Source organism: Haemorhous mexicanus, chromosome 15 (assembly GCF_027477595.1).
Source record: "Haemorhous mexicanus isolate bHaeMex1 chromosome 15, bHaeMex1.pri, whole genome shotgun sequence".
Classification (NCBI taxonomy): domain Eukaryota; kingdom Metazoa; phylum Chordata; class Aves; order Passeriformes; family Fringillidae; genus Haemorhous; species Haemorhous mexicanus.
The window spans coordinates 6,280,886-6,305,393 of record NC_082355.1 but is presented as its reverse complement, the minus strand read 5'-3'; the positions used below and the strand labels follow the sequence as shown (position 1 = coordinate 6,305,393).

The 24,508-nt window shown below is 45.5% G+C and overlaps 1 protein-coding gene across 1 annotated transcript in view; it reads right to left on the bottom strand.

Annotated features, from left to right (window-relative positions):
• Positions 1 to 24,290, bottom strand: part of GLRA1 (glycine receptor alpha 1) — a 36,483-nt gene extending 12,193 nt beyond the window's left edge. The window contains exons 1-3 of the mRNA XM_059860520.1: positions 24,235 to 24,290; positions 9,223 to 9,353; positions 5,035 to 5,102 (exon numbers count right to left, since the gene is read on the bottom strand). Of these exons, the coding sequence (XP_059716503.1) occupies positions 5,035 to 5,102; positions 9,223 to 9,353; positions 24,235 to 24,290 (255 nt within the window). The remainder of the gene's footprint in view (positions 1 to 5,034; positions 5,103 to 9,222; positions 9,354 to 24,234) is intronic.
• Between the last annotated feature and the right edge of the window lie 218 nt (positions 24,291 to 24,508).

The window sequence follows — 24,508 nt, the reverse complement described above, 5'->3', positions numbered from 1 at the left end:
TCCTTCTTATCCCTCACATTCCTCATTTGTGTGCCCATCACATCCAGGCATTGATTATCTTGTGCATCCTGCTCCCCTGGCTGGCTTGGGAGAGGGGAGCAGCAGCTCTGTGCAGTGAAGGCATTCAGGAGCTTTGCAATTTGGCACAAAGGCATTTTACTCCCAAGAGGGAAATGACACAAGGCAGGAAGAGGATAACTGGAGTGATCAAAGTAGTTCAATTTGATAATGCTGAAATGAAATTCTGTTTAGTGACCTCGCAAGGAGACAAGGAAACAGAAGATCATTTGAGACCTTCCCTTGCCAGGATCCCACAGCCTTGACATCTCCTGCTGAAAGCAGAGGAGACTGGAGGCAGTGCTGAGCAGAAGGGATGGAGCTCCTCAGGACACTCCCTGGGTTTTCCCTCCTGACTCAGGGGCCCTGTCAGAGCAGCCTCTGCACTGAACAGTTTTGGGGAGAGATTTCCCCTTTGATAAATTGGCATTTCGCTTATGGAAAAAACAGGGTAGAGACTGATCTCCTTCAGAAGGGGATTGTGGGACCCTGCCAGAGCATGAGGTAATTACCATTGAGTTAATTCTCTAGACTGGGAATGAACAAACACTTTGAAGGCAACCTGCCTTGTCAAGGAGCCCTACAACAGACTGCAAAACCACCAAGCACATCAGGAGCAGCCCTAGGAAGGGTTAGTAGCCAAGTAGCCAATTTGAATCCTGTGTGAAACCACACCTGGCCTAGGGGAGGAGGAGTCTGTATCAGGGAGGGGCAGGCACCAGGTGAGGGGTGGGAGCAGTACCCTGGTGCTTAATAAGTGTGGGAATTTTTATGCTGGAACCCAAAGCAGGAAGTTTTTCTGTGTCTTCCTACAAGAAATGGGGGATTATATATCTTTCTGAGAGAGTAGAGCTGCTGGGATGTGAGCTGCAGCCAGCACCCAGAATTGCAAATGTAGGTAGTTAGTAGTGAAGTCTTGTTTTTCAGCTTGAGGGGGTTTTGTGTCCTTGTATTTGAGTTGCTCAGTCCGAATTCATGGCTTCTTTTTGTTGTTTTTTTCTTTCCCCGTTTCTTCTCCATTAGTGCACAGACAAACTCCAATCACAGACAGCTGGAACACTGCAGGTCTGACACTGAGATGGCAGCAGACTGTGAGTAGTTGTGAAAACCTTTTCATTTTGTGTTGTGTGACTTGTTAGGTGCTTATCATCTCTGTGGGACTGATGGTTGGGTTTAAGAATGACTGACTGCAGGAAATTTTGCTCAAAACCTAAGTTTTGCCATGGGCTTTGTGCATTGAAACTCATATCTTGTGCTGATTTTGGAGTGAGTGGGACCCAAGTTCTTAATCAGAATCTCTGCTGTACTGGGGTTTGTGAGTCTTCATTGAATTTCTTGGTCTGCTTTGCGGGATGCTCTGTTTTCTTGTTGGGAATCTCATGTGCAGATGTCTCTGAACAAGCACTTAACATTTGGACAGTTGCAGCCTCCAGCTTCTCCTGTCCCCAGGAGATGCTGGGAGCTCAGTTGTGGCTGTGCTGCAGCTGGCTGGAAGGTCACATTTGCTTTGCTCTTTTCAGATGAGATAACTGTGGCATGAAAGCAGCAAAAATGAATTTGCATATTTACGCTGTGTCTAAGGGAGGCTGTGCTGGCTCTTCTGTGATTTTTCTTTCTTTTTCAGTCTCTTTGCTGTGTGTGGGTCCGCTTTAAAAGAAGAGTCTAGAAAAGCTCTTCCTGAGTCCAGCTGCTAGCATTGCTAGGTGATATATAAAATGTATTCCTTCCTCTCCCTGGGCCTCCACTGTGTATAAAAAGCCAGTGGAAGGCCACAAAACTGCAGCTTCCACTGCAAGAGTAAGCAAGGACATCTCTTAGTTTCAAGTTTGCTGTTATAGCAGGGAATTTGTTAATGAAATGCCCAGATAATCCTATCAGTTGCCTCATGCCCCAAAGAAAAGCCAAAGCTGGTGCAGTTTATTCACTTAAAACCCAAGACCTGTTCCCAAGGTGCTTCAGTTCTGCTTATTTGGAATGAGGAATTTCTGCATTTGGTATAGGTTTCATAGTCTGGTATGGCTGGGGAGTTGTTTATGCTTTTGGACAGCAGAAAGGGATTTAAGAGCTTGTGTTTGGGGGTTGTTTGGTGCTTGTCATAATAATAATAATTGCAGAGAGTGGCTGCACCTTGCACTTGTCCTTGGGAATCCCTTGCTGTTGGATGCACTATTGCAGTGATGCTTTGGGACAGGAGGATCTGGCTGTTGGGGTTGGTCCTCTCCCTCCCTTTGGAGCATAACCAGGGATGTGTTCCCAGTGTCAGCCTCCCTTGTCCTCAGAGCTCCAGGCAAGTGGGGCTGGATACAAGCTCTGAGCTGCAATCCAACATAAATGTCCCATCAATTATGTGCACCACTAGAGGCTTTTATGTTGGGTCTCCAGCTCTGCAGGATGCTTAAAGGAGTTGCTTCACTTCCCTTGCTCTAAATCAGCTCTGCCTTAGGAATTCAATTTGGTGGATGACTTTGCCTTTTAATTTTTTGTTGAATTCCCCCTAACCTTGCAGCAGTTTTCAGTTCTCCATTTATTGCCTTGTTCTTTTTGAACCTTTGTGGGGGAGGTAGCAGCTTTCTGCCCACTCTGGGGAGTTTGTGCCTTCTCTTGGCTGCAGCTGATTTTCTTTCCTTCTGAGGTTTGTAGACCCAGTTGTTTACATCAAATACCTGGGTTTGTTTCTTTTTTTCTGTATTTTCTCCTCTTCCTCTACCTTCCATGAGGCTTCAAGCCATAACTGAGCACTTTCCCTCCAATTTCTCTAATCCTCTGCATGGTGAGTTCATGGTTTACACTAATTTGTGATATTCAGGCAGGAGATATTTTAAAGCCTTCTCTAACTGCATGTGGGGTACCTGTAAAACCCTGTGACTTCTCCTGCAGGTAATAGCAATGAAATATAAGGTAGTGTAGTACTCAGACCTGAACCTGACCAGGCTTAGAGTGCCTAATGATGGGGATTTAAAACATCATTTTTTTTCTCTTTTTGACCAGTGAAACAGCTGGGGGAGCTTTGCCATCATCAGTCCCAGGGGTTAATGATAGGCTATGGCTTTGTTTCTGGTAAAACACTGATTTGCCCTCTCCATTTTCAATCTGCCACCCCTTCCTCTGATGTTTGACCACTTGTTTGAATGCAAAATGGTCAGGTCTGTCTCAAAAACCCTTCAAGACAGGACAGTCTGTTCTTCCCAGAAGCTGTTGGGGGGCTGACACTGCCTGTTTGTCCTGCTGCATCCTCAAACAGCAGGGAGGGACTGGCTGCTCTGCAAAGGAAATCCCAGGTTACAAATCCCCAGGACCTCCCCAGCTTGCTGAGATCTTCTTTTCAGCTGTTCCAGTACCTGTGTTTCTTGTGTTGCTGTTGTTGTTTACAAGCAGAGCTGCTGCTCCCACACCAGAGCATTAGCTCAGGCTGTGTGCTGCTGACATCTGGGCTGGCTTGTCAGAGCTGCCTTGGATATTTCCAGACAAAGCAATGTGCCCACAGGGTGTTCTCGGGCTCCCATGGGGATTTTTTTTCCATGGAAGATTGCCTATGAAATCAGTGGTATCTGGAGATGAGAGCAAGTCCCTGCAGCGTGTCTTGGAGGTGAACTGCATCTCTTGTGCTAGTCTGTGCTCATTTTTCGGAGCATTCTGTTCACAGGGATCATGTGGCACCTTTGGCTGCTCCAGTGCATCTCTCAGTGTGGGACAGATGCACTGAAAAATGCTTCAGCGGAATTTGCTCTGAGCATTGCACAGATCCTTTGTGGGCTTGTCCTGCTCCCTTGCACTCTGGGTTGGTATGCAGGAACAGCATTCATGGCCTGTAAGGCCAAAGGAGGTAACCAATAAACAGTAAATTAGGAACAGATGTGCATTTCAGAGGCAGTTCTTCCTCTTTTCCTTTCTATACAAATGAATCCATGCTACACTCCCCACCTGTGAGCCCTGACAAATTCTGCAGACCAGGTAGGAAATCTGTTTCCTTGTGCTTGGACAGAATAACAGCTTTTGTTTTCTCTTCCACTACTAGAACTGAACCATCCCAACCCAAATATTTCCAGCAGAATGATGTAGTGTCAGAAGAGACTTAGAACCTGAGCTGTGGCTCTCCTCTGACAGTCTGTGCATGCCAAGTAATTTGTTCAAGGGGTGTGATCTCTATGCAAAGCCTAAAACTTCCTGCCTGAATGCACAGAATGCCTGAAGCTGGAGCTTGGCATTCTTCATCCAGCATTTTTCTAGAAAAAGAATTACCAGAGGGTAATTAAGCACCATATTTCTGGATTATCTTTAATTAGCACAGCAGTAAGGCACAGTACCTCCAGAGTTTTCCTTTGCTGTTCACTGGTTATGTCACAACCAATCTTTAATAGTTTTCAGATGGAGCAATTATCTCCTGTTCTAGTGATCCTCTGCTCCTAGTGCCTTGCCAATTAGATACAGCCTTTAGCCGTGCTCACTAATTTTGTATGAAGTGAGCCTTAACTCAGAAATATTGGTTTTGATTTTCTACTAAAAATCATTGTCTACCAGAAATGTCTCCAAGAAAAACAATCATTGTAATCTTTAATAACTCTCTTAGTCTTTGGGAATCTGAAATCCTGGTGCAAGCTGAATTTGAGTTCAGCTGATTTCCCTTCTCTTTGAATCCAGATTCATTTTGGATTTGTGTCCACTTAAACACTAAGTATCTGTAACTGCTGCTGAGCTTGGAGCCTCAGGCAAACCTTCAGAAAAAGATTATTTGTTTTCCTTTCTGACCCTTGTCCTTTGCTCATGGAGTGTTTTTATAAGATGCTGATGAAGACTCAGTGATCCTCAGCTACATGAAATGAGTCTTGTTGACCATTAATTGACTCAAACTTTGAGCAAGCTTGGGAGCACTGAGTGTTTTTCCCTGGTCCCTCTGAGGAGGAGGGTGATGCTGCATTTTCTGGGAGTGCAGTGAGGCAGAGGCAGTAGCTGAGCAGCTGTGCTGTGATTTTTACTTACCATAGTTGTTTCTGCAATCGAACCAAAGCTGTTGATGAAAATGTTGCAGCTGACATTCACTGGTGGGCCTGCATGACAAACACAGATTGAACAGCAGTTCAGGGTGTGCTTGTGGAACAAAGAATTTCCACTCTGGAGTTGAGTTAAAACCTGCTGTGGGAATGGGGTGAGCAGGGGAGGAAGGCCTGGGTGACCCAGTCTGGGTTCTGATGCCAGTTTGACACCAGGCAGTGCTCGTGCTCTGCCTCTGTTCCCCTCTTTGGCAGTGTTTACAGATCTCTGCTCAGATGAACAGCAATAGATCAGAGCCAGCCAGGGCAGTTTCTTGTGTCTTGACCTGGCTATATGAGTGGTAATTTCACCTTGAATGTGATATCAAAGTATCCCAGAAAGGGGCTGAGATACAACAGACTTTTATTTAGAGCTATACTTATGAGATCCTCTCTGTTCCTGAACTAGGATGATGAGCTCCCCTCAAAGCCAGTGCAGCAGGGTGAGCTGTAGGGATCAGCCTGCTAAAGCAGCAAATAGCCCACATGATGGTGGTGGTGTTGGGTTGACACTGCCTGCTTGACCCTCTGCATCCTCAAACAACAGGGAGGGACTGGCTGCTCAGCTGGGTGAATCCTGGATTACAAATCCCAAAGACCTCTCCAGTGTCCTGAGTTCTCCTTTTCAGCTGTTTCAGTACCTGTTTCTTGTGTTGCTGTTGGTGTTTCCAAGCAGAACTGCCTGTAAACCCCAAACCCCAGGTGATGATCCTGATCCAGGGCTTACAGCTGGGTAGGAGAATTCAGGGCTCTGCCAGCAGGAATTCTCTGGCTGTCCTGTTTGGGCAGAAGGTAATCCTGGTCGCTGGGCCATACTTCTCCTGGGCTCGATTTGCTTTCAGACCAAAGCTGTGCTTACCCTGCTCATACTGGAGAAGTTAAGGGGCCACCAAAGGAAAGGGGTGAGGGTTAAGGGATGACAAGATTGTGGTCTGAGGGCATGGGGGTCAGCCTGTTTGTGTGGTACTGATGCCCAAAGGTATGACTGGAAGTGTTTCATAACATTGCCTGGAAAACCTGAGGTGGAAATGCTGCATTTACACAGAGGGAGATGCCAAGAGCTGCAGTTCAACACAAAGCAAAATGCTGGAGAATGTTTTGGAGCCAGGGCATACCTGGTGCCTGGCCAACCTGTGGCTTGCTCACACATAATGAGATGTTTTGTAGAGGGATGAAGCAAAAGGGGCCTCTGCTCTGGGGCTGCCAAAGGCTGCTGTGGGCACTGCCCAGGATGTGGTGGGGAAAGGCAGCCCAGGCAGAGAGCAGAGCCACTGCCCCAGGGACCAAGGTCCCCTTTTACACCGGAGTTAATCCCATATCATCCCTGCCACTGATGCTTCTGGGAAGATAAGATCTCTGACAGTAGAGAGTGTGGATTTTCAGATTATTCCCCCATTTTTTATGGAATCAGGGATTGTGTCTGCATTTCAAACACTGCCTGGTGGCTCAGCCTGCTGGGGGAGTGATGTTCTTGTTAAGGTCACATCTGCAGTCTAGCAGTTGCTGCAGCATGAAATACTGGGGGGAGGAATGGCTTTAACGAGAGCCTTGTGCCTCTAATCAGTGCAAACTTCCTCCTGCGTGGAAATTAATGGATTTTCCTGATTGCTGAGGAACATTTGGAGCTTGGTTTTCTCCTCTTCATTTCTTTCTTCCTGTCCTGCTTTGGCCTCCTCTGAAAGTTTGTGCCTGTCCCCTGCAGTGATGCTCTCTGCTGGGGTTTTCTTGGTGTGAGTCCCAGCAATCTGAGCAGGCTGTGTCTAATCAGCCCCCAGACAAGCACTGCCAGCTCAGCAGCATCTCACACTGCTCCATCTGTGCAGCTTTCTCCAGACTGTTAAACACTGGCATGGCTTGAGCAATCAGACACAAAAATTAAATCTTTTTTTGCCCCCTGCCTTCACCAACCCCTCTTATCCAGAAGTTTATCCATAAGCTGAAAGCACACAGTTATCAGGCTTTAGTAGTGGTTTTATCCCTTCTGTTGAGCTCAGGGGCAATGTTTTTCTGTTCTGGATCCATTCACAAACCACATAAAAGGTCCTTGAACAGGTGATTCCCTTCCCAAAGGGCACAGTACAAGGAAAACACTGAGCTGATTCCCTGAATGTGACTGCTCATGCTCATGACTCTGACAGGTGTGGAATATTTGCCCCCCCCCCCCCCCCCCCCCCCCCCCCCGTTCCTGATCCAGTGCTGACATGAAGCTGAGTGTGGGGTGGGTTGGCCCTGTGCATCTGAAGGCTTTTTGGGGCAGCCCAGGTCTTGCTGGGGCACTGAGCTCTTGTCAGTGTGTCCAAGGTGAGCCATGAGCTCTCTGCAGGATTTGGTGATTTTTGGTATTTTTTAGCTTGTGAGAGGCTTTAGAAAATTCCCTGCCTGCCACTGAAATATTCTTCCTCTCTGCTGGGATGCAGCTGTGGAGGGATGCAGTTTTCCAGCAGCAGGGATGAGGGCAGAGTCTGGGTGAGAGGTCCCTGCCAGGCTCCTCTCTGTCCCTGCTGGAGCTTCTGACTTCATCCTCCAACTGAAAACCCCAATGCTACTTATTTGTTCTCAGAATATGAACCCACAGCTAAGTCCAGACTTTACAGCATTTACAGAAAAGCTGCAATCTTCTTTTTGTTAATCTTCCCCTCCCCAAAAATCAATCTGATATGGATCTTTAGCATTATTTTCATTTAGATCTAAGCAATTAAAATGTCCTTATGAGTTACTGCAGTTAATTTAAATGATGTGCTTTGAGAGCTACAACCTCAAGCTCTGTAAAACACCTCCTATGTCTCCCATATAAATTGGAGCCTGATTTACGTGTGGGAGGCTAAGCCAGCAAAACTGCCCTGAGGGGAAGGTGTAGTTCATTGAAATAAAACTGAAATTAAATTATCTCAAATAAAAATGCAATACAGCTGCCTTCAGCAGGAAGTGAATGTATACATTTCATTAAATATTAAAGTTTAATTTGTGTGTGTGCATAATTTAGAGGTAGGCAGGTTTACAGGGTGGTATTTTAACTCCTTGTCATTTGGATAAGAACAGCAGTGTCCTCTGTTGCCTGGTTGGTTACTGGGTCACAGGGTTCCCACCTTTCTTTGGGTTTAAAAGCCCAGCACAGAGTTTATTGTTCAAAGCTGGGTGCCAGGTGCTGTCACCAGTGATTAATGGGTCCTGGGAATCCTGTCAGCCCTGCCAGTGGCTTCAGGGGAGAGGGAACTGGTTGCAGGAAACAAAAGAAGTGAACAAAATGAGCTTTGGAGATGGTTGGGCAGTGGCTGAGAGGAGCAGGTCCTGTTTTATCTCTGGGTGTGATCTGGGGCCAAAGAACCCCTGGGAAAGAGAGCTCGGTTAAAAAGAAAGGAAAACAAAAAATCATAGAATGGTTTGAATTGGAAGAGCCCTTGAAGAACCTCCAGTTCCACCCTCTCTGCCATGTGCAGGGACATATTCCATTAGACCAGGCTGAAAAAACCCCACACTTGCTAGAAGAGGTGTTTTGAGGAGAAAAGGGGTTTTGTTGCCTCTGCCAGGGCTTCCCTCAGCACTGCTTGGCTGCCATGGAATATGGGGTGGACTGGAAATCTGGGTGGGAAGCACAGAGCACTGCTGGGCTGAAGAGCCCCTTTACTGTGGGGGACAGGGATGGGGTCGGGCTGCCCCTGGTATCTTGTGGGATTTCTCTGGAGCTGATGGGAGAGGCTGCTCTTGGCTGCAGTGGCTGTAAGGGGGGAACATTGCCTGCCATTAGTGGGTGCTGTGGGCAGCGACTCCAGGGGAAAGGCAAGTTGGGGATTTTATCTTTACCTCTAAGGAAGTTTAGCTCCCTGCCAGTCATTGCTTGGTTTGACAGGATCCTTGATCCCTGTATTGAGATTGATACACTGAGATTCCCTGATCCAAGCAGGGACTGGGGGGCCCTATGTTTACAGTAAGTGAAGTTCTTACAAGGTTGTTTTCACTCTGAGCAGACATTGTTGATGTCTTTCCAGAAATCTACAGGGATCCATGTGCCAAATAGCCTTATAATACATACTTGGTAAGAACATTAATATTCATATTTCATAGAGCATTAGGAAGATGTGAATGAGGATTGGATGCAGTTTTCAGTCCCAAAATAAGAAAAAGCTGGTTTTTTGCATACCTTTAAAATTTGGTCTGATCCTGGCATCATATCCCGAAGTTCTCCCCATCAGCTTGTCCAAGAAGTCAGAAGGAGACATGGGTTTGGGGGCAGATCGAGCTGCTGCTTCAGCTTCCTTGGAGGCTGCCAGGCTGTGCAAGAGGAAATAAAGAGGAGGTTTCAGTGTGTATCCCATGCTGGGGAGGGCTTGGGGTCCAGAAACAGAGCAGTCAGCATCTTATTCCTGCTGAGGCAGGATGGGTACCCATGTGAATTCCTAATGAGGCTGGTCTCAGCTAATTTGTTTGCCCAGCCCAAACATCTCCAAATACAGAATCCCAGCTGCCACCAAAGTAGAAGAGAGATGATGAGCAGTGAAAATCCTTTTGTGAGTTTAGGTATAGCTCCTTGGTGCGCCACTAAATTACAAATGTGAACTCTGGTGCTGAGCTCCACAGGTAAAATACACTCTGAGATTAGCCTTGGGCAGCAATTACTGCTTAATTACAGGCCAAATAGAAGGAGCATATTTCAGTACTCTGACAGTATGATTTTCCAAAAGGCAGGTAGGATCAGAGAAATCTGGAGTTTGAGGCTTAAATGAGCATCACGTGGTGCTACAGGTCTTGCAGACCCTGTGGGGCTGGAGGGGAGAGGGGTGGTTCTGCTGATCAGTCCAGCCTTTGCTACTGGTACCTGCAATGCAGGGTCTGAGTTCAACACAGAACTGGAATGTCTGGAGTGTGGTCCTGAAATTTTACTCATGTTGGGCTGGAGATGAAAGGAAATGGAATCTTTCTGGGACCTGTGTGTACTCTGGGGCAGAAAGTGAAATCACAAATGTATCTGTAGAAGACAAAATCCTATGGCTGGCCATGTGCCTTCTGACTCCATGGGAGTCTGCAAGGTCTGCAGGGTGATGATTTGGGCTTAGGAAATTGTTGTTGCCATCTACAGAGGAGCAAGTAACCCTTGGTATTAGGTGCTCATTCTCAGCTTTGCGGGAAGGTTTCACTTCCTAGACAGGAACAGACACCGTTCAGTACCCTCCCTCTGGTTGTTTGACTTCTATTTGAACACCAGTCTCTTCCCAGGCTGCAAGTGTTGAGTAAAATTGCCTAGATGATCCCAAAAAATCCCACAAATCACCTATGCAATGTGGTTAGGGTGAGCCTGTGGGTTCAGGTGCCTGGTGCTGAGTAAAGCCTGCAGGCAGCATTGCAATGCAAATGTACAGTGAGCCAAAGGAAGCTGCTCAGGAGGAAGTGGGCACTTCACACTCTGCAAAACTGATTTTTTTTTAAGTACAAAGGCTGTGGGAACAGTGAGGAGCCCCTGACAGGGAGCAGCTGGGAGGTCTAAGGGAGTTGACAACAGGCACAAGTTATTTGGCTACACATGTCCTCACAAGTGACACCAGGGTCCTCACCTTGGGAAGCTTTGCAGCAGTCAGACCTGCAGCAGTAGTGCTAAGTACTGACACAAGATCTTTTGGAAAGAATTTGGGACCGTAACTATGCATGGTGTTAATGTGATCCTGCCCCCAAAGATGAGCTCTTGCAATGCAAGTTTGAGCTGAAACCCCAAAGAGACATGTTCTCTTAATAAAGCCTTGATAAGAGCATTTTGAACCATTTGATTCCTCAGATCTTTAAAAAATCAGATGGGATTCTACAGTGCTTGGGTGCCTAATTTCGAAATCAGGAATCTGGTAACTGCATTGCATTGACTTTCTTTTCTGGTGTCAGCAGTGATGGTCTGCCAAGCCTTGGTTTTCAGTCCTGCAAACTCACAACTGCAGTCTGGCTCCTTTTGCGAGTTGCAACAGAGTTCTCTGATTGCTGGATTTTTAACTCTTAAAAACTGTTTAATTTGCAGTGAAGAGGGGAGATTAATTCCAGATCACTTCCAGTGAGAGCCTAAAACTGGGATTTTATTCACTCCTTTGTGTACTCCAAATCCACTCCCCCACTGGAGGGTTTCTGAACAGGCTGCTGCACTTCTTTCTGACAAGGTGTGCATCTTGCTCTTGCCACAACCATGGCCCCTTTCTTGTCTTGTCCCCATCTCTGCCCCAAGGAAATACTGCAAGGCAGAGCCAATGTGTTTCAGGGGTAAATGGGGTTGTGGAATGGGTGATGTTTTTTAATTTAATTTGTTTTTAGAAGGAAAGCAACAGGGTGCAATTGATTTGCAAACTCAGAAGAAAGCTGGGAGTGGGAGGACAATCAATACTGGGCTTGACTACTGCATTCCAATGGAGTGTCTGCATGGCAATGAGTCCAGAGAAAAGATTTCAATTAAGCAGCAAATGACTTGGTAACCAAAGACTTCTGCCACTTCAGCAAGATGCCAGACAGTGCAATACACTGATTTCTTCTCATTAACTGTAGACTGGATGAAGTATATGGAAATGGAAAATGTGTGTGGGAGGGGAGAGGCAATACAAACTTAATAAGCATCTAATAATCTTTAAGTGGAAAAAGATAATTAGAAACTGCAATTCCCCTGGCATTTGTTTTAAAAAATGAGGTGGAAAAAAGAAAAGAAATCAGCGCTCATCTTTCCCCTAAATTCCATGTGAAAGCCTCTACTTGATATATTCAGCCCACTTCCAATGAGTGAATCTATGTTTCTTGGGTGCCATTTTCTGATCCTTTCTGCATCAAAGCTACAAATAAATTAATTTCATAGGCTCACTTCCTGCATGGCAATAAATATTTGGTTAACTGAAGCTCAGAAAGCTCTGGCAGGGGACCACCCTCTCACAGCCCCACTGCTTCCAGCATCTTCATGCCCATCCCTGTGACCAGTCCCTGGGAGCACCTCTGGGCATGTGCTGAAACTGTCACACAAGGCTTCAGTGGCTTGATGCATGTTTTAAAATCTGTCTGGCTGCTGTGCGGCTTTACCTGGGAATGGTGAGTTCTGAGTTCCCCCCAGTTGGTTTGGTTACTAGATGCTTTCCTAAAACTAGACTCCCCTGGATTTGGCAAGAAAAGAGTGCATAGGGAACAGCCTTTCTAGAAGCAGGCAGCTGAGTCCATTCTCTCTCTGAAATAATAGCACAAAACTCCACTGGGAGCTACAGAGAGGCTGATCCACCCCTAGATGGATTCTGTCTAACAGCCCCAAAATCTTCACTCTGGTTGACAGCTGAGCTTTGCAATGGCAGCCTAGCTCAGACAGCACCCAAAAGTTCTGCCAGCTTCCTCTGTATTCCAGGTCTGTCTGGACTAGTGCTTTATGTGCTGTCTTGGGAGCTTTCTGGGATTTTCTCCATCCCTCAGTCCTTCCAGAACACCCTCGAAAGTCCCACAGGACTGTTTGTCTCCTGGCTCAGAGACGAGGAGAGGGGAATTGCCAAGTGATTCCAAAATTATTGGCACTGGAAGAGAATTGGAAATTTAGTGGGGGTTGTTGTGTTGCTCAGAGAGAAGATTTATTCTGTGAATAAACAAAGGGAGGCAAAGGCTGTAACAAACCCATTGAGGATGGAGTTTGCAGGGTGTAAGAGCTGTCTGAGCCGAGCATTTTAATAGCAGTCAGACAGAGGCTTATCTTATTTATGCTGCTGTAATCCCTAGTGGATCTGGCTGAGGAAGTGCCATCAGGCAATCATCACAGCAGCTACAATGGGAAGGATCTCTTCAAAGGGTCGATGAACTAGCATAATCTTCTGTGATATTAATGCTGGTGTGTAAGCAGACACCAGCAAGCCCCCAGGAGGTCCAGCCAGGAGCAGGATGTGAGAGTGGTGGAGATGAGCAGCCCAGCAGCTCAGGGTTGCATCCCTTAAAACAAAGCTTTGCAGGACACCTATTGCTGGTTTTTCCCAGCCTATACAGGCACTGTTTACTCTGTCTGCATCGTTTTGTTTCAGCTAAACAGATGATATATTCTTATAAGCAATTATTTGGTTTAGAAAGTGGCTCTTCTGCAGTCTGGATTTGTCTGTTCATTTGATTACTGGCTCTCCAGTTGGCTGTTTCCTTTTCTTCCTCCTCCCATTTGCGTGATCCTTGAGCAATATTTTTTGTAATTTTTTTTTGGCTGTGGCCATGGTCGTCCATCTAATTAAGTCCAACATCACAAAATGCCCTGTTCTGGCTGAATGCTGATACTGAGAAATACATTTTTCTTTTTTTCTTTTTCTTTTCAAAGAGGAGTGATGAAGGAATTTAATTAGCACGGGGCTTCTATTCCCTTGTCAAATAATTTAATTGTTAATCATTAATTCTGAGTGTAAAAAAAAATCATGTCTTACGGCAGAAACAAACTGTTGCCAAACAAGTGTTTGCAAAGAAAATATCTCTCTGCAAAGTGTGGAAGGCTCAGGTCCCTGTGAAGGTAAAGTGGTGTCACATCAGTGGCACCAGAGAGGTGGGGTCTCTGCAGGCTGGGGAGACAGAAGATACCTTACCCCTACCCTGGTTCTGTGCTGCTCAGCAAAGGTTTCTGGAGTGATTTGTTTGGGGTTTTTATTATTTTTGAAACACAGCAAGCCAGAAACCTTGGCAGGGATGTGTTGGGAATAACGTCCAGGTGAGCTGCCTCGCACATTTGTCCTTCAGATGTGATGTATTCTTTAGGAAGATATCCCAGGGGAGGGAAGTATCCATCAGGTCTGAGGCAGGCTGAGGTGTGCAGAATAACTGCTTCCCCCATTACCTCCAAAGCCAGGCTGGGGCAGCGCTGGGGCTGGGGGATGTGGGAGAATTCATCAGTTTGGTTTTATTGACTCCAGTGGGCTCTGAGAGGGGCAGCTGGACAGAGCACATCAGAGAGCTGGGCACAGAAAGGCACTGTGCTGTCCATAATTAACATGGGTAACCCTCTTCTTCCTCCTCCTGAACCCTCTCCCAGGCACAGAGCAGATCCTGGAGCTCAGCAGAGCCCAGCCTGGATGCAGAGGATGCTGTGGCTGCCTGTCTCTCTCTTCTCTGCAGCAGGAAGGACAGATTGTCCTGGAAAGAAAGAGGGGCAGCCCTAAACTCTGCACCCAGACATTTATTTCTGACTGCACACCAACATGTTATCTAGAGGGGAATGCTGCCAGACCCTTGCTGGGAAGGCTTGGCAGAGACTGCAAGCAGACTTTTTATTTTAATGATTAGATTTACTATCAAAATTAATAGCACAATCAATATTGATATGCAATTCAATTAAATAGGATGAAACTCATTGCTGGCTGTTTTTCTCCATCACCTTGTCTGAATTTCTGGCCTGCAGCATTAGAGGTGGAAAGGAGATGGAATAGTGGAGGTGAGTGGGAGAAGAGAGCCCCAATACTGAATTTTTGGCCTCTCCCAGTGCTGAGTAGGAGGAGCTGAGAGTGTTACAGATGTGCTGGTTGCACAGTAGGGATCTCAGCCCCTTGGTCGTGCTCAGCTGCTGGTATGTTACAGCCCCTGGTGTGGGGTGCACTCAGGGGGGAATTTTAAAGTTAATTCTCACAGGTGGGAAGGGAATTTGGACATGGTCATTTTCTTAATTCAGTTGAGTGCTCATGCAGGAGAGGCAGGGAGCAGGCCTGAATACAGGAACAGGATAGGAGAGTGGACATGTACAGTGAGACTGGAGAAATATGGAAATTGAGAACCTGGGGAGAGATTTCACTCTGAGAAAGAAATGGGAAATGAGCTATTATTTGTCTCCATTAGTGGCAGGAGGATGGGGACAGGAAAGAAAGAGTGGGCTTGTTAAGTGTTTCTGTCCTGGATGGCTGTGCTCTGCTGCTGTGAGCTCTTTAAACCAGTTCTAGCTCTTGCACCAGAAGTAACTGCATTGCAGTAGTCACAGGATGTAATCAGTTAAAGTTTTAACCCAAAGGATCCCAAAACACTCTCAAAGGTCCTGCACCACCCCTGTTGTCACTGGTCCCTGTGGCTGTTCCTAAGGAGAGGAGCTGGGAGGCACTTCTTCATGAACCTCAGGGAATTAACCCTCTATGGTCATTCCCATCCAGGGAAAGCTGTAACAACTTCACTGGAGTGAGAAAAATCTCTTCAGACTGAAACATTCTGGTGTCTGTGCTCCACTGCCACGTTCCTGCAGCCCATGGCTCCTATGCCATATGGCAAAACACTGTCCAGAACTATAAACCATCCCAATTACACTGATTAACTCTATGGAAAGACACCAGCACTTGGAACATTTGCTGACGCTGCCTGGACAGAGCAGTAAGAAAATAATAAATGACTAGACAATTGGCTGGGGGGAGGAGAAATCTGCATGTTGTATATGCCTGGGAATAGCACAGGGAGACCAATAAATTGTATGGGAATAATGCTCAGCTTTGTGCTGGGTCTGCTCCTCACTAGGATTGTTGTTGTGTGGTTACTCTTGCTTATCACCTACTAAAAAGTGTTTAAGTTAATTTTTGATCCCCAGGCATTATCCCTAGTGACTTTATTATTCCCTCTTCCAGAAGCATCTACAGCTCTTGGAGCCCATGCAGTGACTTTCTGGAGAGGTGTGATCCTAAGCCTCTGAGACAGGTCTGAAAACAGTTCAAACAACAGAGAAATACAAGTCAAAGCTCAGGTTTTAACCAGTTGTGAGATAAATTCAGCAAGTACCAGCATTGACTCTCACCTGTACCTATATTGAGAGGCTTACAAAAAAAAAACGAAGTTATAATTGCTTTTTGTTTTTTGTTGAAAAACAAAGGGGAAAACATCCTTGCAAAGACAAAAGCATGTGTCTGTAGCTTTACACACACACACTGCATATTCCTTTTAAAGTCAGGAGGGCTAAGTCAGATATTCAAAGTCGTGCATAAACAGCCCTCCTGAAGGCAGTAAATAAAGGGGGGAAATGTCTTAACAAGATGAAACTTCATCATCTAGGTAAGAATATTCTCTTTGCTGATGTGCTCCTGATTTGGTGTTTGGATGGAGAGCTGCAATGGGAACCTCAATTGACGTCAGAGGGTTTTAGATCACAGACCAGACAAGTGTCAGAGAATTCCGAGAAGTCGTGGGTGCTCCTTCTATCTATAGCTCTGCAGTCACTCCCATCAGTTCAAATAGCTCCCTACAGCAGCTTTCTAAAAATTAGTTTTACTTTAAGGATTTATGCTGCTCGTTATGGTGGGGTAAGGATATTGTAACTGTTTTTTTGCTAAATCAGAAGTGGTATGAATAGAATTCTTTTAAGAGATATGACATGTAGTGAAGAGTGGTGGTGCATTTTATCTTCTGAATCGGAACTTTTTGCTGCAGATCCTTTGAAGAGGTCTCCTGAGCTAACCTGTGTAACCTACCTACAGAACTGTGGGTCCCGTGGTAAAACTGGGGCTCTGATGAAATTTGTGCTGTGTAAAGTGAGTTGTGTGATGAGAGCACTCACGTTGATATTTTCTGATGGAATTGATCATTGTAATTGCAATGCAAATACCCTGCTGGACTTGAGTGTTCCCTCTGTGCCATCTGTGATTCCTGGTGTAATTCATCAGTTTATTCATGAGTAATAATGAAGTGTAACTTCTGGAAGGAAAGGCTAAGCCCTGGGTCCCCTGCCCAGGAGGGATTTTTCTCCTCCTCACTCCAGGTGCCCTCTGACTTTGTTTTGTCAGGGAACTGAAGAAACCAAATTCCATTTTTTCAGCCCTGGTGCAGGAGAGCCAGTTGTGTTTGAGGCTGCTGCTTTGTCAGCCACAGTGCTGGGAGATGATTTCAAAGTCCACAGCTCTGTGTCAGGGTGTGATGGATGGGGCTGGAAGCTGGACAATGCTTACAATTCCTAGGCCCATGGAGTGGCAGGAGAGGTGGGATACACACATTTTGGGTTGTAAATGAGATCTTGGGAGACCTGGTGCAGGAAAGAATTCTGTGTTGTACGTGGGTGTGCCAGCAGCTATTGCCCTGATCAGCAGGGTTTCCAGAGGGTGAAAGCACTGGGAGCAAACAGAGACAGGATTGTGAACATACCCCTCAGAAAGTCACTTTGTGAAGACAGGCTGAGAACAAAATTCTTATAAGGAAAGGTTCCCTCACCCAGCAAGCTGGAGGTTCTCCCCTCTTCACTGAGGTAATAATACCTGTGGTGAACATATCCTGCTGTAATGGGGGACTGAACCAACATTGCACAGGCACCAGCAGGGATGTTTGGAGCTAAGGCTCTTTTAAAGGGTGCTGATAACAGCTGGCCCTTGCAAGCTTTCAGGTTTTGTAACTCTCCCATAAAAGAGAGGAAGGGGGGGGGGGGTGTCTCTGCTCGAGGCTTTATACAATGCATCTTTTTATGGGCATTATCTGAAACAAAAGAATAAAAACAAAATTGGAAGAAATCAAGTAAAGGCGAGAAAATCATGACTGTGGATTTCCTGCAGGATTCCTGGCTCAGCTGCGTTTTGCTGCTAGCCCGAGTGATCCAGCCCTGATCCCCCTTGCGCTGCCGTTTAATTGATTTGTGTTCTCTCCCGCCCTGCCGGGGCTGGGCACAGGATTTGCATTCTGGGCGAGTGGTCTCAGGCAGGGCTGGGGAGCTGCTGGCGGCAGCTCTGCTCTAAAGGCAGCCCGGGATGATTGATGGCACTGCAAGCCCTGCTGCTCCAGCCATGCGACACTCCTGGGCTTGGCAGCCCCCTGGTGCTCTGTTCCCTCTTCACCCACCCACAGCGAGGCACTGATAAACACAAGAGGCTTCCCTGGCTGGCTGCTAAGGCTCTTAGGTGTTTTGTCTTTTTTTTCCTTTTATTTTGTTTTATTTCTAGCAGGCAGTGAGCCTCAATGGAAGAGTGAAGAGGGAGAAATCAAAAGGAAAGCAGAGGCGCTGAAGTATTTTCTTATGTTTTGCCCTCCCTCTCAAAATCTAAATTTTGTGAGGTTTGGTAAATTAAGATTTCTCCTGCTCTTTTTGCTAGCACTTATACCCTGCAGAGATGTATTTACAGGATGCGAGTGGTGCCCAGGCAGATGTGGTGCAGTCCCCAAATCAGCAGCTCACCGTGGTGCACTGTATGGATGAACTAATTGTCTGCACAGTGGGCAAAGCTCAGCTCCTGTGAACAATGGGTGCATCTGCCTCCGTTTATTTCTGTTTTCTGCAGGCCCCCTCTGGGCTTTGGCCTTGCTGAGGGGAGGACAAATATTGTATTTCTGGATTTTTTCAGTTTTTGTGCATTAGTCCCTTGAAGCCTCAGAGAGATTTAAGAGCAGCTTGGAGGTGTCTATGGGATCGATAGCACCAGATCAGCTGGACTGCATCAGCACTTTCCCCAGAGGGAAAGGGAACTCTGACATTTTGCACCAATCTTGGCTAAGAAATCCCAATGCAAACCACCTCCTTTGGAGGGAAATGGTTTCTGCACTGTCTGCCTTTGTAAACACAAATGTAAATTGTTTGGATACTTTGAGGAAAGAGTGAGAGAAAAGAAATAGGTGAATTTTTTGTCTCTTTAAAGGGTACTGACCTGTTGAATAGCTTATTATGCTGGTACAGTGCAAAAGTTGCTCTTTCCTGGGCTGTGCAAGTAGGTCTGGAAGGTAGCAGTCAGACTGAGTTTTCTTGTCATGGCTGCTGCTGATCCTTCCAGTGCCTTGCAGCAGGAATTCCTGCTTCTTTCCCTCCTTCCTTTTTGCTTCATGTATCCCAAGCTGATGCTGGGTTTTGTTCTGTTGGTGGTTGGGGTTTCTGTAATTTTGTTGGATTTTTTTTCCAAACTAAAGTTATCAAAAGTTTTTGGAATTGCTTTTTTTGTCCATCAAAAAATTGAATCAGACTGTGCTGGGAAGGGTGTACTGGAATGACATTTTCTAGCTTTTGAAAGCTTATGATGAATCATTTCTCTTGGAATGTGTGAGGTGCACAGGTATAACCATAGTTCATGGAAAAAAAAACCCCAAAATTTGTGCCCTAGCTGATGGATGAAGGTCAGTAGAAACATGCCAGGTAATGAGAGTAAAAGGGTAATATACCAGAAATAGTGAAACCCTAATTCAATGTGCCACAACAGTGAGAGCTGATACAGGCAAAGGAACCAGATGGAAGTCATAATTTGTAAACAGCCTATCTATTGTCTTAATGCTGATCACTTTGGGATCTCAGAAAAGCTCCTGGTTTAGAAAATGAGCAGGTGAGAATAGGTGATGTGATTTGACATAATTAAATGTTGTGAGTTAGTATGCTTTTAAAAGCATGATTTATTTTTATAAGACCCTTGTCTTTCATCAGTACCTAAATAGAAATTCTGTTCATTAGGTGGTCTGACACCTTGTTTTGACACTGGATTTTGGAGAGTCCTTTTAAGCTGCATGCTGGGGTGAAATGAGAACAGGCCTATATGCTGGTTTCCTATTGCAAATGAATGATTGCTGCTCAGTGCTGGGATAATAAAGTAATTTAATTTTGGACATTTATTTACTTCTTAATTCAGACGTTGAGATCCTTTTCTATCCAGGTCAGCTCTTGAGGGTTTGGGGAGATGAATTTCTTCAGCTCACAAGGGATGTGTTTGCCCAGGACCAGGGGAGCTGCTCTGTGCTGTTGCTTATGAGAGAGCTTTCCTTTCTGGCTGGAATCACTTGGTCAGCAGCAGAGTGAACTTCCTGAGCCTTTTCCTGTGCTGCTAAATCTGGGACACTCAGAGTCAGAGGGCTGCTGACCTGCTTCATACCTAAGGGTCTCCAACTCCTCTTATGGGAGAAGGAGAATAAGAATTCCCATGCCTACATTGTTGCTTTTGAAGGAAGTCTCTGTAGGCCTTTGCATGTAAGGGCAGAGTCTGACCATTCCCTCCAATCTCCATCTCTTTTCAGAAGCAACAGCTCTCAGGTATTTGAACAGTAAATCTCTGTTCTGCCAGTGGGACTTGCTGCAGTGTGGGGTAATGTTCAGAGCGAGCCAAGGTGGACAGCCAGTCTGCATTACCTAAAATCTGCCCAGCACCACTGCCTCAGACACCAAGGGTATTTTCTTAGCCCACTGAGAAACAACAGCATTCCTTTTAATAGTTTTGATGAGCAAGTTGGTTATTTGGGGTTTTCCTGCTCTTTGTACCCAGCCTAAGTTGGGGAGGGGGGAAGAATGGGGTTTTTTCACAAATGTTTCTGGACCCTGTCTTCTGCTCTGAGGCAGGTCTGAGCTCTGAGCAGGTCTGGAGTTGTTTAAGGCAGTTGTTTGGCTCAGAAGAATGTTAAGACTAGGCTGTCAGAAAATGTTTTATGTAGTTTACGTTGATTTGTTTTAAATGCAAGAGTCAGGGTGGATGGATCAAAGCCCCTACAGAAGGCAGGGTCCCAGATATTTTGTGCTTTTACTGCAATGAAACCAAATTAATCTTTCTTTATAGAATGATTTATAAGGGTTTCTAGAATTGTCTACATGGTCACATTTTCAAACCTTGGGTCTGTAAACCTTTTAGCAGGGTCTCTAATGGGGCTATTGAAGGTTGCAGACCAAAGCAGCTAAAAGTATCCTTAGAAACATCTGGTCCAAGACTTGCTAAATCACTTTTATTTCATGGAGATGAGGGACTCTGCAGAGGCACAACAGGTCATAAGGCATAACTCCTAGTGGATTTTAGTAAGCATATATATTCTGTGACTATTGACAACATCTGTTACATCATTTATCTTGTGGCTCTGGAAGTCTCAGGTTGGGGCTTCACTCTGTAATGTTACCTCTCCCTCCAGAGCTAGAGCTGGAGCCTTAGAGATTGAGAGGAATAACCTGCACTTTCTCGGTGTTTTCAGGGAGATGAAACCAGCAGCTCTCCAATCATCCCGTTTACTTGCCAAGACTATTTTAGGAGATGGTTTGTTCGTGGTTTTTTACCCTCCCCACAAAGCTAAGGCTTCATGTTCTCAGTGGCACCTTCTTATTGCTTATAAACTGGCAATGAAGAGCTCTGTTACTGACAGGAGAGAATATAAACATGCCAGTATGCAATCCAATAGGGACTGAGGCTGGCAGCAACTTTTAGCCTGTGAGTCACTTGGAGCAGTTGCATGGAATCACTCCTGCTAGCTGACAGATTGTTGTTCAGAAGGGGCCAACCCTGATCTTGAGTCACGAAGGTCGTGCTGCTGATTCCTGATATAAGGACCAAAATCAGGCCCAGAGATTTTCAAACCCTCACAAGACAGTGTCCATTTGGGTAAGGGGTCAGTTCTAGGGCATCTTTTCTCTCCTAATTTGACAAGGTGCATTCCTACTTCTAGCTCATGCAGTGGTGTTTCTGGACCATTACAGCTATGAAAATTCAATGGTACCACAGACAGTCCAGGCAAAATCATCACAGGATAAGGGAGCATTTTGTTCTGCATGAAGGGATTCACAGCTGAACACTCAGGGTGTGTAGTTAGACTTTGGGAGAATGACTGATTGTAAATGTCTCCACAGATATAAGCAGGATATCTGGAAATCCCTGTGTCCAATTTTGCCCCAGACTGTCCAATCTATTTTAAAGAACTAGCACTTGGCTTTACCTAGATACCTGTAAGGAAAGCTTGGTCAAACAAGCTGTTTTCATTTCCCATCCCTGCCCAGGTTCCCAGTAAAAGCCTGAGTCACAGCTAAGTGACTGCAGTCTGAGAAGGCAGGTAGCAGGATGGGAAGTGATCTTCCATAAAGGAAAGGCATGTCAGAATAAGTCACATATCACAAATTCCTTCTAAAACACCCCAACTGGAACAGAAACAAATACTATATTGGCGGTACCATAATGTTTGCATTCACACACCAACTGTTACTCTTTCCCATGGGGTCTTGTTTTTTAAATGGCTGGTGGAGGACATTTCTGTTAAGCAACAAATCTAGCCTTATTTACTATATTGGCTGATTTTCCTATATTGGCTGTATATAATTTTCCTAGGAACATTAGATTTTCTTTTTTAAAATTTTTTTTAAATATATATTTGTGTGGTATATATGCTAACATACTATGGATTCTCTCTGACAGGCTGACAAAGCGTGGTGCACTCTGTAATTTAAAGCAATGCATACTTCTCTTATGGATTATTGGATTATCAGCTTTGGGTTTGTTAAACATCATGTATGGCTGAGTGCAGGAGTAATTGGCACACATAATTTATGAATGACTGTTTATTAATAAACTTCTCTTACTGAAACTGAAATAGCAAAGCTATTCCTGGACTAGAAAGGCTGGTAGATTTTTGGCCTGTAATAAATTGAACACATAACACAAAGCGGGAGAGAAAAAAAGAAAAACATTGCGTAGAGTCAGTTCTGATTTGGTTTTTTGTTTGTTTTTTTTTAAAGGTATTTAAAACATTATTGCAGTACATAAAGCAATTTGATTTCATCCTTTCCCTGTAATTGTGTTAAAGCATTTTCAAATATTCTTAAATTCTGATTTTGAGGAAATTAAAGTTACAAAAATACCTTTTGGGTGCAAAATGATGTAATACCACATATGTCTGTGTATAATCTGTAACATTATGAACCTTTGCATTAGAATCTGAAGTGACTGGTTTACCAGGGGTTTGAATTGCCTATGACTGTGATGGATGTGCTGAGAACCTGTCAGTGCTCACACATGTGGTGTGATGGAGCACAAGTGTGAGCAGGATCTGCAGGACCAGTGTGCATCAATTACACTTTTCTGGCACTTCAGAGGCTTCAGTACCAGGGACATAGCAAATGCAAGCCTGGAAATACTTTTTTGTTTTTCAGTTATGTGATTTTCCTTTTGCTTTCTGGTATTTGTGTTTAGTCTTGTTTGTTTTGTTTGTTTTTTAACCCACTGCTTCCCCACTGTTGAACTAAGAGTTTATTGCACATCCATTTGCTCCCTCTCAGCCCATCCCACTGTGTCCTTCAGGGCTGCAATAGACTTGTCACTAAGATGAGAAAGGATGGCTCTGAAGTGTTGGTTGTTGGGCACTGCTTCTCAGAGATAGGTAAAACAAGAATTCTAGAATTAACTAAAATCACCAAACATAAACATTTACTGCTTTGAGTTCATGAGACAATCTTGCTGTCTCTGAATTTCTGTGGAATTACAGGAACCAGTGGGGATGTTTCATTATTTTATATCTAGAAAGGCTTTTGTGTTCAAAAGGAAAGAGAATGTTAGCTCAAAGTCTGGCCAGTATTGCAGGTCTGCTGCTGTGATTCATAAAATGATAAGTATTATGCCAAAGATTTTATGCAAATAATGTCTATGTTTTCACATTAAACTATGAGATGAGACTTTGGCAAAACACAGAAGTAAGAGCCGTGCAACTGAATGGAAGGCTGAGACTGATGAGCAAGTTCAGATCATGAAACAGGGGTTTTTCCCCCTCCAATTGCCTATATCTGGTGTCTCTCACTTGCTACAGCAGACTGCATTTTTCATTGAAATATAGAAGCTTCTACCATCCAATATTTTTGTCCATTTAATAAAAGCACTGCAAAGACAGATGGACAAGAAGCAATTCTTTAAGACTAAAGCTGTTCCTTCTATCTTAGCCTTAATGAGAAACTGAACACATCTAAACCAGAGTTAAAATACAGCTGGGGGATAAGAGGCATAATTGGAAAAATCCCCGACCCCCCCCCCCCCACCCCCCACTTTGGCTTTCATTTAGATTCTGCACAGAAAGAATATTCAAAACATCATGAAAGAGAAAAAAATAAGTTGGGAAGGAAGGAGATTACTCTTTGCTTTCAGTGATTTTAAACATGCCAGCTAAGGATAGAGGGTGAGCCCTCAGAGGCAGGCACTGGAAGCATCCCACGGAACTCACCTGCAATCTGAGCATGGGGAGGGGGCGAGGTGGGAATATTTACCCGGGCAAATTCAAGTGCAGCATTGCCAGCCGCCACTAGCTGTCACTTTGCAAGCAGCCGGGCTTGGTGTTTTCAGCACTGCGGTTAGCGAGATTGCGGTGCTAATTAAACGGAGTAACTCCCTGAGCCGCCGAACGTCCCGAGCCCGGGGCTGGGCGAGAGCGAGCCTGGGGCACCGAGGGGAGGCAAAGGGCAGCTGGGGGCAGGGGCCGTGCCCAGGGGCTGTGCCCCGAGCTGGGCTGGGCACTGCGCTCAGCCCGCCCGCACTCCTCGCGTAAAGCCGAGCCTTACCTGAAGAAAACGATCGTCTCCCACACGTAGACTCCGAGCGCGTTGACGTTGCACATTTTTCCAGCTCTCGCTGTTGTGTGTTGTTGATTTTCTTTTTTTTTTTTTTTTTTTTTTTTTTTTTTGTACTCCGTGAGGGGTGGGCCGGTGGGGTTGGCCAATAAAGTAACCGGGCACTTGGGGAGAGCGGCACAGCCCCGGCACGGGCTCAGCACCGCGGACAGCGGCGGGCGGGCTCAGCACCGCGGACAGCGCCCGGTGCGCGCCCGCTCAGCAC